The sequence below is a fragment of the Topomyia yanbarensis genome, chromosome 1 (genome assembly GCF_030247195.1).
Source record: "Topomyia yanbarensis strain Yona2022 chromosome 1, ASM3024719v1, whole genome shotgun sequence".
In the NCBI taxonomy this organism is placed as follows: domain Eukaryota; kingdom Metazoa; phylum Arthropoda; class Insecta; order Diptera; family Culicidae; genus Topomyia; species Topomyia yanbarensis.
The window spans coordinates 131,783,715-131,800,612 of NC_080670.1; the positions used below are offsets into that span (position 1 = coordinate 131,783,715).

The 16,898-nt window shown below is 36.9% G+C and overlaps 1 protein-coding gene across 14 annotated transcripts in view; it reads left to right on the top strand.

Moving 5' to 3' along the window:
- Positions 1-16,898, top strand: part of LOC131694307 (teneurin-a) — a 1,511,233-nt gene that overhangs the window by 1,289,539 nt on the left and 204,796 nt on the right. For all 14 annotated transcript variants that reach the window (XM_058982937.1, XM_058982945.1, XM_058982962.1 and 11 more), the window contains one exon: positions 1,897-2,249. In XM_058982937.1, coding sequence (XP_058838920.1) covers positions 1,897-2,249 — 353 coding nt within the window. The remainder of the gene's footprint in view (positions 1-1,896; positions 2,250-16,898) is intronic.

Here is a 16,898-nt window from a genome sequence, read left to right on the forward strand (position 1 = left end):
ATCTCAACGATTTCTCTGACGTCACCGAAAACTGTCAATTCGCAGAGTAGCAAGCCTCGTTTCTGTGAGCCGTGCAATTTGCCCACCTTCCTCTTCTTGGGCGCGTTTGACATTTCAATCTACGGCGCACGCTAATCGCAGAATGATTATTTATTGAGATTAAAAACCTTTTTCGTCTACAGCTGGCATTACATTTATGTCCTTTGTGATTCGTATGGGATTTACAGGAGTGGACTATATTGTTAATATACAATATTTGGCAATGCGCTACGCCGGGTCAAAACGAATCGACCCCAAATTTTGCCTAGTCACTTGGGACCCCAAATGGAACCAAAAAAGCGCTGTGCTGAAAAAACGATCATTTTGCCCCACCCTATTACATATACTAGATCCATCAGTTTTTTGCCCCAGGTGCATTATCAATATCGTGCTATCCAATGACAAACGTCATTTTGGGGTAACCTGAGTTAGATATTCCACATTACTTCCTTGAAAGTCTCTACAAAGTGGCGTTTTTAGAATTTTGAAATTCTGCTTGGTTACTGAGATAAAGCGAGAAACATGATAAGATAGCACAACAGTGACGACATATGTAAATGTTTAATCAAAGGAATCCCTATATACTTTACTAGGATGAGACAGATGATTCGACTGGTGAAGTGGCAATAATTCATCTGAATATCCCAACTCGATAATATTTCAGTTATTTCAGTTCAAATTTCCCCTCCCCTTACTACGTCGTAATACTCAACTATCTACACCCATGAAATTGAGCTAAGACTTGAATAATTTATCCAAACATACCATTGTGGTAAATTTAAACTATATGATGTTATTTCGGTATGCTATATGAAATATCATTGGTACACCAGCAGTGTTGGCAAAACAAATATTTTTGTCATGTAATTCGATGTATCGAACATTGAACAGTTATAGCTTGTTTTAGAGACATTCTAACACCATATATCCTTCGGCAAAGCTGTTCAGCATATCCTGGAATACACTTTTGTCTAATTGTTGGCATACTGCAGGAAGAATTGTAGTGTGTAGAATTGAAAATGCAAAAAGTAGGTTTTCCCATACTAATTGCCATACAAATCCAAACGCAATGCGCTACGCCGGGTCAAAACGAATCGACCCCAAATTTTGCCTAGTCACTTGGGACCCCAAATGGAACCAAAAAACGCTGTGCTGAAAAAACGACCATTTTGCCCCACCCTATTACATACATTTATTAAATAAATAAATAAATAAATAAATACTAGATCCATCAGTTTTTTGCCCCAGGTGCATTATCAATATCGTGCTATCCAATGACAAACGTCATTTTGGGGTAACCTGAGTTAGATAGTCCACATTACTCATTTGAAAGTCTCTACAATGTGGCGTTCTTAGAATTTTGAAATTCTGCTTGGTTACTGAGATAAAGCGAGAAACATGATAAGATAGCACAACAGTGACGACATATGTAAATGTTTAATCAAAGGAATCCCTATATACTTTACTAGGATGAGACAGATGATTCGACTGGTGAAGTGGCACTTTGCTTCGTCTAGAAGATACCTCCCCATTAAAGCATAAGAGTCTTGAAAAACAGCAATCCAAGAAAAACGCTTTTCAAGATTTACATTTTCATTGGGCCTTATGGATGGGACACCCATGTTTTGGTATTTTTTCGATATTTTCTGATCAAACCTGGGATTCCCTATACACATAGGATAATTGTGCGTAGAGCGATAGCTCAGTGGTGATACAGAATACAACCCAACAGACAACTCATTTTTGACAAAAATATATATGAGACTCTCATGCTTTTATGGGCACATATAATCTCTTATGCTTAACTTTCTGAATCAATTTACAAAGTAATTTATATCACATCTCATTTGAACGTAGGCAAACTTGTGAGTGTAACGAAGCAACCATAAACAAAAACGACACCAGCTCCAATAATTATAGCACAATAATACCAGCAACGATGAATCCGGACAAATACAATGGAAATGGGATGTCCAGTGTTCCCACATCTGCGCAGCAGAATCCCTCAGTCATGATGATGATGACTGGCTGTTTGTGTAATAATTACGGGAATTTCAATAACCATCCGAGTAATAGTGGCAACAACAATAAACGGAAAGAAGATATGTCTGAAGCCCAACCGGAAACAATTTTGTCGTCCAACATCAGATTTCATACTATCTCGGCAATTGCAGTCGCCCAAGATGGAGTCATCAATATTGCAGATCAAGGTAAATTGAGCGAAGCGTTTAAAAAATGAAAATGATGTAAATATCAAATAGAAAAAATGAAGTTATGGATTACGTTTCCACTACGTTTCATGATTATCTGATAATCGGTCGGAATGTATAGAAAAACTTCATTTTAAAAATTTTTGTTTGAAAACTTACACACCAAAAAATAATGAAATTTAACCCTTTATAAGGCAGTGGCAAGTATATTGCCACCTTTTCGTTTCGTTCATAACGCAGGAATAAGAAGTGAGAAGTGTTCCATTTTACAGCAATATTGGATTAAAAATACATTCAAATGCATTTGTATCGCGTTTAATGAAACTGTAATCTTCAATCAACGTGTAAAATTATAATGAATTTCGGTGAAGGAAGCACGACAAGTTGTGTGTATTTGTGGTGGAACTTAATTTTACATTTATATTCATGCTCCAAATATGAGCGTGAAAATAAATTTAAAATTACAAACTATTTTTTTTCTATGTATGTTTTATAAGGATACTAATTCACATTTTTGCCACAAGGTAGTACTATCGACATTCAAATAATACTAAAATTGAGAATATGATGAAAAATTTCATTATCTACAACTTTGTAGAACAATATAAATTGATATAAAATAATCCGAGAAAGTCGATTTGCAAGCACTCACAAAAAATTGTGGGTTTAGTTGAACAGTGTGTTCAGACGAATTTAAGTGTTTACATAGCCCTATTTAGAACGTAAAAAATATATTTTCAGATTCCGTCAGTTTTTGAGCGCCAATGATATTTTATGAACATGTAAATATAGAGAAATGTTGACCAGACTTATTCGATACTCTTACCTAATTAAAATTAGGTAATTTTAATAAGGTAACCAGAATATTTCATTTTATACCACTGCGGTGGAATATTGTTTTGAACATAACACTCGGGAAGAATCGCGTCGACTAACACTAACACTATATGAAAGTAAAAAGCTAGTACTTTCAATGTTGTTTGCTCCTTAACGAGTTACGTAAGGTGGAAGTTACCCCAAAAAGATCGTAAAATTTGGGATATCTTTTTAAATTTAACAGATAGGAAGTCACTTTGCTTGGCAAAAATATGTGTTTCGACACCACAAACAACTTTGTGGAAGATTTCAAGAAGGTAGGAGAATGTCTAAAAAAGTTATCAAGAAAAGACAAAGTTGTAGCAAATGTTACTACAAAAGAAATTACTCAAGACACTATATATCTAGCTTTAATGGTTTAAAAGTTTTGGAACTTTTTATATGGAAGACCCCCTATTCCATATAAAAAGTTCCATAACTTTTAAACCATTAAAGCTAGATGTATAGTGTCTTGAGTAATTTCTTTTGTAGTAATATTTGCTACAACTTTGCTGAAGACACAAAGTCTATCTTAATTGGTTCAGAAAATAAATTTCGTATATCACTTAAAGGTGAATTAATCACTGAAGGATATTCTCCTGTGGATGCGAAATTTAGGGCAACAACTTCTCCGAACAATCTATTTTTCTAAAGTTAAAGGTATAGACCAGTGTTTTTCAACTGGGGCTGAATTCACCCCTAGGGGTTAATTAGACTATTGCAGGGGGTGAATTGTGCGGGATAAATTTTAACTTGTTATCCTAACGTTCCCCTAGGATATTTTTCTTTATACATTGTTTCACTGTTTTAAGAATTGAGATGCTTACTGAGAGTGAATAGGAAGAGCTTTCTAACTGGAAAATTTTGGGTTTCATCCAACTGAAAATATTTTTTTTCTGACAGGATAATGATAGTAAGCAATTTTTAGAAAGGGGTACATTATGGAGATCAATATTCGGAAAGGGGTACATGGAACAAAGAAGGTTGAAAACCACTGGTTCAGACGCTATTAATTTTGACCACGAAATCGACGTTTTAAAACATTGTGAGAGGTGGTAATTTCTATATCTACTTTTATATTACGCTCCCTATTTTTGTGCAACAGACAAAACTCTTTTTACTCATTAACTATTGCGATTTCTGTTCAGTGTATAGCGATTCCGGAGTTTCTCCTCAAAGAGAATTATGACAGAAGACTTTAACACCTTTCTCCTAGGTAGAGACGTTGCGATATTTTCGATACTAGTACGGAATCGATTCTTCAGTTTCCGATAATCGATGTTTTGGTATCGATACTTCAAGCACGATACTTTATTTATATCGATACAATCTTCACGATATCGAAAAGAATCGAAGGAACCAGTAGTTGGAAGTATTCGATTCGGAATTCTGAACGATTTTCGAATGATTTCTGAGTGAAGTATAATTACCTATTCAGGCTGAACCGTTACGGAATCGGTTGTTGCATTTGAGTTGTTAAAATAACTGGAGCACTGAGCGCATTTGATGGAAAAAATCGATTCCGAACAATGCTCATTATCATCATGAGACTTTCTGGTCAGCCAATTATTTATTGTTTATCTTTTCTGACATTCGACGTTTGACAGAATCGTCGACTGGATCCAACATCAAACGGGCATAACTTTGAAATGTTCTATGTTCAATCTTGTGGGCATAACTTTGAAATGTTCTATCGGGGGGTCTAGAACATTTAATTTTTTTTAAATTTGGTGATCAATTTTTAAAGGTAAACTTTCAATTTGTAGCTCAAAACAGATATCTCCCTTTTAGGAGGTTCAATTGGTGAACACACACTGTCAGAGGAACGGACTTGTAACGTTAATGTCGAATGTCGAATACATTGCTTAACCAGTTTCGCGTTGGTAATTAGGTATGTTGAAGTTCGTAAAACAAAATGTTTTCTTCAATTTATTTTTCTTCGTAATACATTTTTGCTCGGGATGATTATGTAACTAAATGTTACATTCATAATTGTATCATTTTTCTATGGGTTATTTGAACAATTTTATCTCAATTAGATTTGTTTTTATTTTTAGTTTCGTTAAAAATTACGAGTTTAAACACGATCGAAAAACTCTCCCTTTAGAAACACATAAGATCAGTGGTCCATATTTTAGTAGAAAATTATATTTTCCGTAAAATCATTTCATTTTCTGTTTTGTAATCAGCCAGAAAATGGTTGGAAACAGCAGGGTGTTATCTTTTTTCAGGGAAGAATTGGAAAGTTGAAATTTCAAAGTGCACTTTATCAAGTATTTCGATTTGACTAATCGACGAGACAAAGGATCTAAATACAGGTATACCTCTATTTAACATACATTTTCCGATTCAATCATGTACGTTAAATCGAATTTTATGTAAAATCGAAACACAAAAGAAACATTTGTTTTCGAATAGAATTATTTTTTTTATTCATCACACGAAATATTTACGAGGATATTACTGATTGTATCCACCTACCAGTGACATAGAAACCACATATTCACAATTAAACAATTAGATTGCTCTTCTGAACATAAACAACATATTCATCTTAACCTTGCCAGGTATTCGCAAATTCTAACAGATATTCATTTCATAAAGTTCGTCACAAACTTTTCTCAGAATTCAGGATAACCTATAAGAATAGAGTTATTAGCAGTGCAGTATTAGTTTTTTTTCACGAGATTTTTTCTAACATCAACAATGTTTGATTAACCATTGTGTGCATGAAGAGCATACCCAACAAACATTTCGTGGTTTTATAAACGTTTTAACAGTTGCTTTATTCAGCTCTAGCTGAACATTGGAAGTATACGTGTAATCATATATCGTTTATTCCACCCTTAAACATCCGGGATTTGGAGAATTTATTCAGCTTGTCTGATTAAGACACATGAAAGAACAATTCTTCAGCACGTATACAGCCTGAAGAAAACAACAGTTCAGCTTTATCAATAAACCTTTTCGTTACCGCTATTCAGCTGAGAGAATTATCATAGAAAAATTGTTAAAAAGACATTTATTTCAAGTTACACACGCCATCAATCTTCTTTGGAAGCCATATTCTATTATTAGTGTTACGCTACAGTTAGAGAAAAATTGTATTTACCTTGTTGGATATCATATCACGTACCTGGATCCGAACCAGCAACCTGTTGAATACTAAGCACTTACCTTACTGTCTGCACCAATCTTGCATACATCGAATGCTTAAGATTTCACCGATGCACCGACAAGTCTAGGCTGCTGAATAGAGTCTGTACAAAGACTACAGTAGCCTTCTATAGATTTGAGTGAACCTAGTTGGCTTGGGTTCGAATCCCAACCTACGATATTTTTTTTTATTTCAATTTTTTTTAATTAATAATTTTTAGAACATTCGGAAATTTTAAATTCGATAATTTATTTCAAAAATGATGATTATAGTCGTTTTTGTTTTCAAGGTGAGGATTTATGGTTGTAACAAAACATTTAGATAAGTAAAAATAGGTGAAGTCATTTATAATTCTAAGGTGGCAACCTCCTCAATTTATTTACCACTCCCTGCCAAATGATTTTCTTTGCATTGTGATTTTTTTTGGTAAGCGGAAGTCGCTGTTCGAATTCAACAGTTTATTTATTTATATCAATTGAGTTCGCCAGCGTGAATAATCATTTCATTGTACCTTTGTTTGCAAGTCGATGGATAGAAAAAAATCATGGTAACAATGCTGGTGTCAAAAATTTATAGCAACGTTGGAAAAAAAAAGTTTCTCTTGTGTTCAATAGGAGAATATTCATGTTTGACTAGTAAACAGACCGTTTCGAATTAAAAGGTAAATTTATATAAACGAGGGCGCGTGTGATTTGGTAAGCTTGTACATTGAAAAACTGTAAATCGTGTATTTCCCGTGGTGAAAACTCAGATATAAAAAAACTTTCTTTATTTCTTTATTCATTCATTGATCTATTGCTCCTTAACTGTAATATATATGCAAAACATCTCAATTTAAATATACCGAAATAATAAAAAATCCTTCACTTAATAGTAAAAAAATATTGTGTGTGTATTGGGACTCGAACCCAGGTCGGTTGCCATTCCTCATGATTTGCTAATCGCGCCAATTTTTGTAGTAGTTACAATTACCTTTGTTAAACACATAATTCAGCTAAAAGTCAAAGGTGGTATAACGGCAAATGTAAAGGTAGAAACAACCTTTTGAAGACATGTAGTGCAGTTTAATGATTAAAGGTAATAGTATTGGTAACAGCATCGTTTATTCAACTCGCAATTCAGTCTAATTAAGATGGTTGAATAAAAGCTTTAATATTGTCGCTATTACATTTATTAGCAGTATAGTTCAGCCTAGTTGGAACTGGCGAATACTGGATTTTAAATAGGCTGAATAAACTGTTAATGTTTAAATAGTTCAGCGAAAGTTTTATTCAGCTTACATAACCTGTAATCTGCTTTAAATCAACACGTAGTCTTATAGTTCAGCTCCTAATGTTTGTTGGGTAATGCCTAACTTTAGTAAGTAAGAAAATTTGTGTTTCTATTTTGTCTCATCTCTATCTTGGTAGACCATTCTGTCCGTCAGATAATCGCAGAACTCAAAAAGAGAACACTACTTGAGTTCACGAGCAAACGACTAGTTACGAAGTTTTGTAAGCACAGGAGTTCTACTTGCAGAAAAAAAACAACCAAATCGAGCCATTGTAGCGCTATAGTTCTCCTTAAGGAAAAAGTTGGATTAAATCATTTTGTGCACGACAGATACAATACCTCAGTTTAAAAGTCGAACTCATCAGAATGAATAAGACAATTTAATTACAATACAAAAATATTTAAATAAAATGTTTAATCCTTATGTACGACGAGGAGGTGGAATTCACTGGAATATTGATGTCACTATTATCGATCTCCAAAGTAGCCGCGTAGCATGTGATGTCTAAAGCCAAGAATTGATCCACTGGTTTCCTGCTCCCACGTTGTAACAGGCGACAAAGACGGAAATCTTCTTTTCATTTTTTTTAAATCTATCTCTTTTTTTATTTATTGGATCTATCTCCTAGATTTCTATTTGAACATTTATTATGGTACTCCTGGGGGCCAAGTATCCAGAGTCTTCGATCATCTTAAATCGTACGCAAATGCCAGTACAGTTTATTCGAATCTCAATCTCTACTAACGACCATTCTCTACCCGTTGCAGTTGTTGAGAGTATATACAGATATACAGAATACGCAGTAATATTTAAAGAATATAATCACAATCAGTGTCGGACTAACATTGCTTTTGTGTGCTTCCTCTGTTTACATTAAGTAATGACTGGCACCGGTATTGATAAATAAACACCGTGAGCTTACCAGGAGTCGTACATTGAAGGAAGACTTGTGTCTTCCATCATTATCGTCTATTGCATTTTTTTTGCAAGAAGTCGATCCATAATGAAGTTTTTTTTTTGAAAAATGTCCACATGCACTGAGAAATTCTCCTGTTCAATAAAGCCTGAGAAAAGATATTATCTTTAGCAGGAATCGAGCTTACGTTCTTTCAAGCTCCAGTTGGGTGCGTTAACATCGAGGAACTGTCATGACTTCATTACAAATTTCCAACAGTTTCGTAATAACCGCTACAGCCCTAATGCCTATTAGTGGGACTCACCGTCCGCCAATATCTCGTCACCGCACCTTCCATCAACCATATATTTCCAGTTCTCTATTTTTAGCTTACACATAAAAACCCATAAAACTATTATCAGGAAATAACTTGAACCACAAATTCGTGTATTCATTTTGTTGTGCGGTAGCAAAGTAAGAATGTTTTTGTATCTCAGAATATTAAACATAATCTAGCGAAAAAACGAAAATAAATTATGTTTCTTTAAGCATTGGAAGTGAATCAAAGAATAAAATTTATATTTATTCTTAACATTTCGTTTTAGTAACATTGACATTAAAAAAATATTAAAATATTTTGCATGTATGTGAAATCGAGGTAAAAATTACGTTAAATCGAAATATGTTAAATCGAGGGTATGTTAAATCGTGAGTATGTTAAATCGAGGTATACCTGTACATCAAATAAAGGAAAAATGGCCTAAGAAATCCGAATATGGTATAATTTTGACAAAGAAACGGGTTGGAAAAGAATTCCGTGCAAAAAGATGGGTGGGTAATGTCTAGGACATAACCGGAGTGTCGTGACTACACGTTTGATTTGTAATTCAAATCGAATGATATTCAATGAAATGTGTGGGAATGTTTCAAATTATTCTTTATAATTATGGTGGTTCTGAAAAGAATCTTTGTTGTTGGCGTCGGCGTTGATAGGCGATGCGCTGGATTCGAAGCTCGTTGGATGCTGCTGACTTCTGTCCTCTATGTTCAGGCTGCTCTGTTGTTCAAGATAGCGATTCTTACATGATTGGTGTAGGTGTAGGTCCTCAACCGGCTATAATTTTATGATATGTTGAATATTGCAGGTTTCAAATCAAACCACTGGATCAATCAAACAAAGTATTGGTCTGTGATATGAAAAGTACGAAATATATCTTCGGGTTTGTACATTGACGTTTCTGGCAAAAACGAGATCAATGCATGTACCCCCAACGTAGTAGCTTGTGAAGGATCAGAGATAAGATGGAGCTTGAGACATGCACTCATGAAATGAACAAATTTCATATTTTCTTGCTTTGAAATGTCTATGTTAAAATCTCCCAAAACAACAATCGGAATATTTTTCCTAGCGCACGGAAATAAATTACGCGTAACGAAAAATTGCTTTTGTATCTGGTGAAATGTATACAACAACCAGCAACGTTTTAATACCCTTTAGAATAACTTCCACCGCACAAATGTCCCCATTATTATCCGCCAGAGATAAATTCTCGTCATGCTCTTCACTAATTTGTTCGATTTCATGAGCAATAGCCATGGTATATGCAGTGATCTTTTGATAAATTGCAACACCACCAGCTCTAGAATGAGGGCGCTTGGATTCGGCGATACAACTATAACCGATTATATCCACAGCAGAACAATTGTTCAACCAAGTCTCACTGAGGGCTAAAATGTCGACTTTCATTAGTAAATTGTCAGTTGAAATATCTAAGAAATGAGCATTCAAACTTTGAACATTAAAACTTATCAAGCTGCAACTATAATCTATGGATCCAATCAAATTCAGTAATTCACCGTTAATAGTGGGTGATTTGATAAGCGTTCTAGCTCTCTTCTCAGCTCCACAATACGGGGTGTATTACTACCTTTACAGTGGTTAAATTTAAAATTGTTTTTCGAATTTGTTAAATAAAGTCCATCCATTGATGTGACTGTTCTAGACCTTTATCGTAGTCAAATACAACTTCAGAGAAGGTACCTCCCTGCGTTTTGTGTACTGTAAGCGCACACGCACTAACAACCGGAAATTGAATACGTTTGCAAGTGATACTACCAAGCTTAATGCTAGCTGATCGCTTTGTAAAAGGAACCCAACCAAATTATAGTTGACCTGGTTTAGAGTACACTAAAGGACGAGATTTTATTTTCAAAGTGGCACCGATAACATCACTTTCGAATTTCATCCAAAGTCGGCTAACATGTTCGCCAGAATCATCTTCACAGTGTTCGATAAATTTGAGTTCCCCTATAGCACCGTTAACCATTCCATCTTCAACATTAATGTTGGTTGTGATCATATAGGGCATTCCGGTTATCAATCGCAATAAATAAGGTAAACCACCTGTTTCCACAACGCTCATTTTATGAAGTTTACTACGAGCACTTGCTAGCTGTATAGCGTTCCTGTAACCTGTGAAAACATCGTCAACAATGAAATCATGCCCCTCCCGATCACGTAATGTTTCAGTATTATACCTTTCTACGTCTATATTACGATGGAAGAGACGTATTGCGTTCGGTACATTTTGTCTACACCAGTCGACTGTTCGAAATCGGCTCTCAATCCGCTCAGTTTCAGAGCTAGTAAGGGCCTCGCCATCATAACAGTTTTTGCAACCGACCGAGACGGTTGTGCCTCCAGGTGGAAGGTTTTGTTCTCGAGAGAGTGACGGAGTGCGAGACGCTGTATGCGTTATTGTGGGAGAGAGAGAGAGAGAGAGAGAGAGAGAGAGAGAGAGAGAGAGAGAGAGAGAGAGACGAGTTTGTTAAGTGTGAGTCGACAGTTGATACGTCGAAGGCGTGGTCAACGGCATCCTCGACAAGTGGTGTTTTGACAGCAAACGGCGGGTAGACGAATTTGCCTACCGCGGTAGCAGAAATCGACAGTGATCGTACCTGTACACACAGAAAAAAATATAGTATATTGGTGTCGTCGGGCAAGCCACAGGTAGCCACATTTGTCTACCGAGGTGGTGGAAACGGAGAGAGCGCGCTTGTGGTGGTGATACCGACGAGCAGCTTAATCGGAGAGAGTTTTGAAGTGTTGCAGGTAGGACTATTTCTCTACTGAAGAAGCAACGCGACGAAGAAGGACAGCAAGTGTCACATTGTCAAACAACGGGCACCGAGTTTACAACGTAACACATGAGGTGTGTTCTACCGGTGTCTTCGTCACCTAATAGATAGCAGATAACAGGTATATTTTTCATTCCTTTTTGTGATAGTTTTTCTTACTAGGTAAAATGGATGAAGAGATGGGAGAACGAGTAACAGACCCTCCCCCTAAGCCTTCTGCTGAAAATGTAAATCCGACTAGAATTAAAATTTACCCAGAGTCGTCAACGGGACCATGGATTGTATTTATTAGGCGTAAAGCAAAGGCGCTAAATATCATTCAAATTTCTAAAGATTTGACTTCGCGATTCTCGGATGTAAAAGAGATCGTCAAAGTTAATAAAGATAAAATACGCATTGTCGTTGGTAGTCTCAAACAAGCCAATGCAATTGCTTCTTGCGAGCTTTTTACGCGTGAATATAGAGCGTATATTCCTTCAAAGGAAATTGAAATTGATGGGGTCATCACAGAATCGAGTTTGACTGTTGATGACTTAGTTAAGCATGGGGTTGGTCGTTTCAAAGACACCATACTTAAAGACGTAAAAATACTTGAATGCAAGCAATTGCATTCAGTATCACACGAAGGAGATAAAAAAGTTTATCGACTGTCTGACTCATTTCCAGTGACTTTCGCTGGTTTTGCGCTGCCCAACTATGTCATTATCGATAAGATTCGTCTCCCTGTTCGCCTTTTTATCCCTCGTGTAATGAATTGCCTTAATTGCAAACAGCTTGGCCACACAGCCACTTACTGCTCCAATAAGGCACGGTGTGGCAAATGTGGGGGTTCTCATCAAGAGGATACATGAAATGAAAATTCAGAAAAATGTTTAATGTGCGGAGAAAACTCACATGAGCTCCCTGCATGCCCCATTTATAAATTGCGTGAGGATAAAATTAAACGATCCTTGAAGGAGAGGTCTAAGCGCTCCTATGCAGAAATGTTGAAAAATGCTACCCCTAAACCCATCTTCTTAGAAAACACTTACACATCTCTATTTTCGGAACAGTCTGACTCTGACGGTGCGTGCGAAGGTACATCATTTGTTTTACCCGGAAATTCCAGAAAAAGAAAACAGTCTTCTTTTCCCAAGCTGCCAAGAAAGGGCCTTAAAATTTCTCCACCAATAGATAAACTGCGCCCAAAACCGAAAAATTCCGATTCAAAACCGAAATCAATTCCGCCCGGTTTTGGGAACGCACAATCCAAACAGAACACCATTACTGGAAATAATAAAATTTCGACTTCCTCTGAGCCTCAGCCGGGGGTAGGATTATTGAAATTTTCTGAAATTGTTGATTGGATTTTTAAAGCATTCAATATTTCTGAACCACTAAAGAGTATACTTTCAGCTTTCCTCCCAACAATTAGAACATTTTTAGAGCAGCTGATTGCTCAATGGCCCATCCTTGCAGCGATTGTATCTTTCAATGGGTAATTCACCTCCTCCAATGAAAGATTCCATCACTGTTTTACAGTGGAATTGCAGAAGTATCATACCTAAAATTGATTCCTTAAAAATTTTACTGCATAATTTAAAATGCGACGCTTTTGCTCTATGTGAAACATGGCTTACCTCAAACATTGATTTCAAATTAAATGATTTCAACATTATTCGCCTAGACCGAGACACCCCGTATGGAGGAGTGCTTCTAGGAATTAAAAAGTGCTATTCTTTCTATAGAATTAACATCCCCTTGTTTGCGGGCATTGAGGCTGTAGCTGTCCAAACGAACATTAAAGGCAAAGACATGTCTATCGCTTCTATATATATATATACCTCCCAAAGTTCAAATTGGACAACGACAAATTTTTGAGGTAGTGGAATCCATGGCTGCTCCGCGTCTGATACTGGGAGACTTCAACTCGCACGGAGTATTGTGGGGTTCCCTCTACAATGATAATCGATCCTCTTTGATATACAATGTTTGTGACGAATTTAATATGACAGTTTTAAATACTGGCGAAACAACACGCATCCCCAGACCTCCTGCACGTCCAAGTGCATTAGATCTATCTCTGTGCTCGACATCACTTCGGTTAGATTGCACGTGGAAGGTTGTACCTGATCCTCACGGTTGCGATCATTTGCCAATCGTTGTTTCAATTAACAATGAATTAGGCCTTACGAATTCAATCAATGTTCCTTATGACTTAACACGAAATATTGATTGGAAAACATACGAAACATTAATTTCCACTTCCCTTGCTTCGACAGAAGAGCTACCCCCTACCGAAGAATATGAATTCTTAGCGGGTTTAATTATTGAAGCAGCAGAACAAGCCCAAACGAAATGCAATCCTGGAATGACAATAAATAGACGGCCCCCTAATCCTTGGTGGGACAAAGAGTGCTCTGATGCATATGAAGCTAAACAAGTTGCCTACAAAGAAATTATGAAACAGAAAGGGGGTATACGTGAGAACTTTGAAAATTATTTCATTTTGCAAAACAAATTTGACAGTATACGTCGTGCCAAAAAATCTAGTTATTGGAGACACTTCGTTAATGGCTTGTCAAGAGAAACATCAATGAGTACTCTTTGGAACACAGCCAGAAGAATGAGGAATCGAAACGTGACTAATGAAAGCGAAGATTTTTCGAATCGTTGGATATTTAATTTTGCCAAGAAAATTTGTCCCGATTCTGCTCCTGCGCAGAAAATCACTCGCGATGCTCCCACAAGTAACGATTTCATAGATTCGCCTTTGACAATGATGGAATTCTCAATTGCACTCCTCTCATGCAACAATAATGCTCCGGGACTAGACAGAATTAAATTCAACTTGGTGAAGAATCTGCCTGACCTAGCAAAAAGACGCTTGTTGAATTTATTCAATAAGCTTCTTGAGCAGAACATTGTCCCGCACGACTGGAGACAAGTGAGAGTTATCGCTATTCCAAAACCGGGAAAACCAGCCTCCGATCATAACTCGTATCGACCGATTGCAATGCTATCCTGCATCAGGAAATTGTTGGAAAAAATTATCCTACGATGTCTCGACAATTGGGTTGAGGCGAACGGCTTGCTCTCAGATACCCAGTTTGGTTTTCGGAGGGGAAAGGGAACGAATGATTGTCTGGCGCTACTTTCGTCAGAAATCCAACTCGCTTACGCATAAAAAGAACAAATGGCGTCTGTGTTCTTAGACATAAAAGGAGCATTCGACTCAGTCTCCATTGATGTTCTCTCGGAGAAGTTACATCAATGTGGTCTTTCACCGATATTAAATAATTATTTATACAATTTATTGTCAGAAAAGCACATGCATTTTTCATATTGCGATTTGGCGACACTTAGAATAAGTTACATGGGCCTCCCACAAGGCTCTTGTCTAAGCCCCCTTCTCTATAATTTTTACGTGAATGACATTGATAATTGTATTGTCAGCCCATGCACTCTAAGACAACTTGCAGATGATGGGGTGGTTTCTGCCACAGGACCAAAAGCTATAAATTTACAACAACCATTGCAAGATAGCTTGGATAATTTATCAATTTGGGCTTTAAAGCTGGGCATCGATTTCTCTACGGAGAAAACAGAGTTGGTCGTTTTCTCAAGGAAGCGTGATCCAGCTCAGCTTCAGCTTCAGTTGGTTGGTAGAACGATAGCCCAAGTCCTGACTTTTAAATACCTTGGAATTTGGTTCGATTCTAAAGGCACATGGGGAGGCCACATTAGGTATCTAATAACGAAATGCCAACAAAGGATAAATTTTCTGCGAACAATAACTGGATCATGGTGGGGTTCTCATCCAAGTGACATGATAAGATTGTATCAAACAACAATACTTTCAGTAATGGAATATGGGTGCATCTGTTTCCGTTCAGCTGCGAACACTCACATTATTAAACTGGAACGGATACAGTATCGCTGTTTACGAATTGCCTTAGGTTGCATGCAGTCGACCCATACGATGAGTCTTGAAGTACTAGCGGGAGTTCATCCTTTAAAATACCGATTCTGGGATCTCTCTTCTCGTTTACTTATTCGATGTGAGGTTATGAACCCACTGGTAATTGAAAATTTTGAAAGACTTGTCGAGCTTCGACCCCAAACCAGATTCATGACAGTGTATTTCAATCACATGTCACAAGAAATAACGCCAGCTAGTTATGTTCCCAGATACGTCAATATACTAGATACTCCTGAATCCACTTTATTCTTCGACACGTCCATGCAAGCAGAGATTCGTGGAATTCCGGATCATCTACGCTCGCGGGAGATCCCTAAAATATTCACAAGTAAATATCAACACATAGACTGCCTTAAAATGTTTTACACTGATGGGTCACGAATCAGCGAGGCCACTGGTTTCGGTATTTTCAACAATAATTTTTCAATTTCTCTCAAACTTGCAGAACCCGCCTCTGTTTATATAGCGGATCTAGCAGCAGTTCACTATAGTTTGCAAATAATTAATACTTTACCCCCGAACCATTACTTTATCCTCACTGATAGTCTCAGCACAATTGCAGCTCTACGCTCAAAGAGGATTGATAATCACGATCCATTCTTTTTGGGGAAGATATGAGAATCTCTGAGTAACCTAACAAGAAAATGTTATAAATTTACCCTAGTGTGGCTCCCCGCCCATTGCTCTATTGCGGGAAATAAGAAAGCTGATAATTTAGCCAAGATTGGTGCACTAGATGGTGAAATATATGAAAGACCCATCGCTTACAATGAATTTTATAGCGCTTCTCGACAGAGGACACTTGCTAGTTGGCAAACATCTTGGGACAATGGAGATATGGGACGATGGCTACACTCAATTATCCCTAAAGTATCAACCAAGGCATGGTTCAAAGGATTGGATGTAAGTCGGGACTTCATCCGTGTGATGTCTAGGCTCATGTCCAATCATTATACTTTAGATGCGTCGTATTGGGCTCGCTGAGGGTAATCATTGTGCTTGTGGAGAAGGTTACCATGACATTGAGCATGTTGTTTGGTCCTGCACTGAATATCGTGAAGCCAGATCACAATTAGTAGATTCTTTACAAGTCCGAGGAAGACCAATCCATGTTCCTGTTAGAGACATCCTGGCGTATCGCGATCCTCTATACATGGAACTTATCTATCATTTTCTAAAAACAGCGTCTGTCAAAATTTATTTAAATTCATCTCCTCATACTCTCATCCAAGGCTAATCATTCACCAATTAAAATGTCCTAGAATATTTAGTTATTAAATTTAGACAATAACAGAAAAAAAGTAAATAAATACACCCGAAAATACTAGATCATTATGAAATACAACAATGTAAGGAAAAAAGCAAACAAT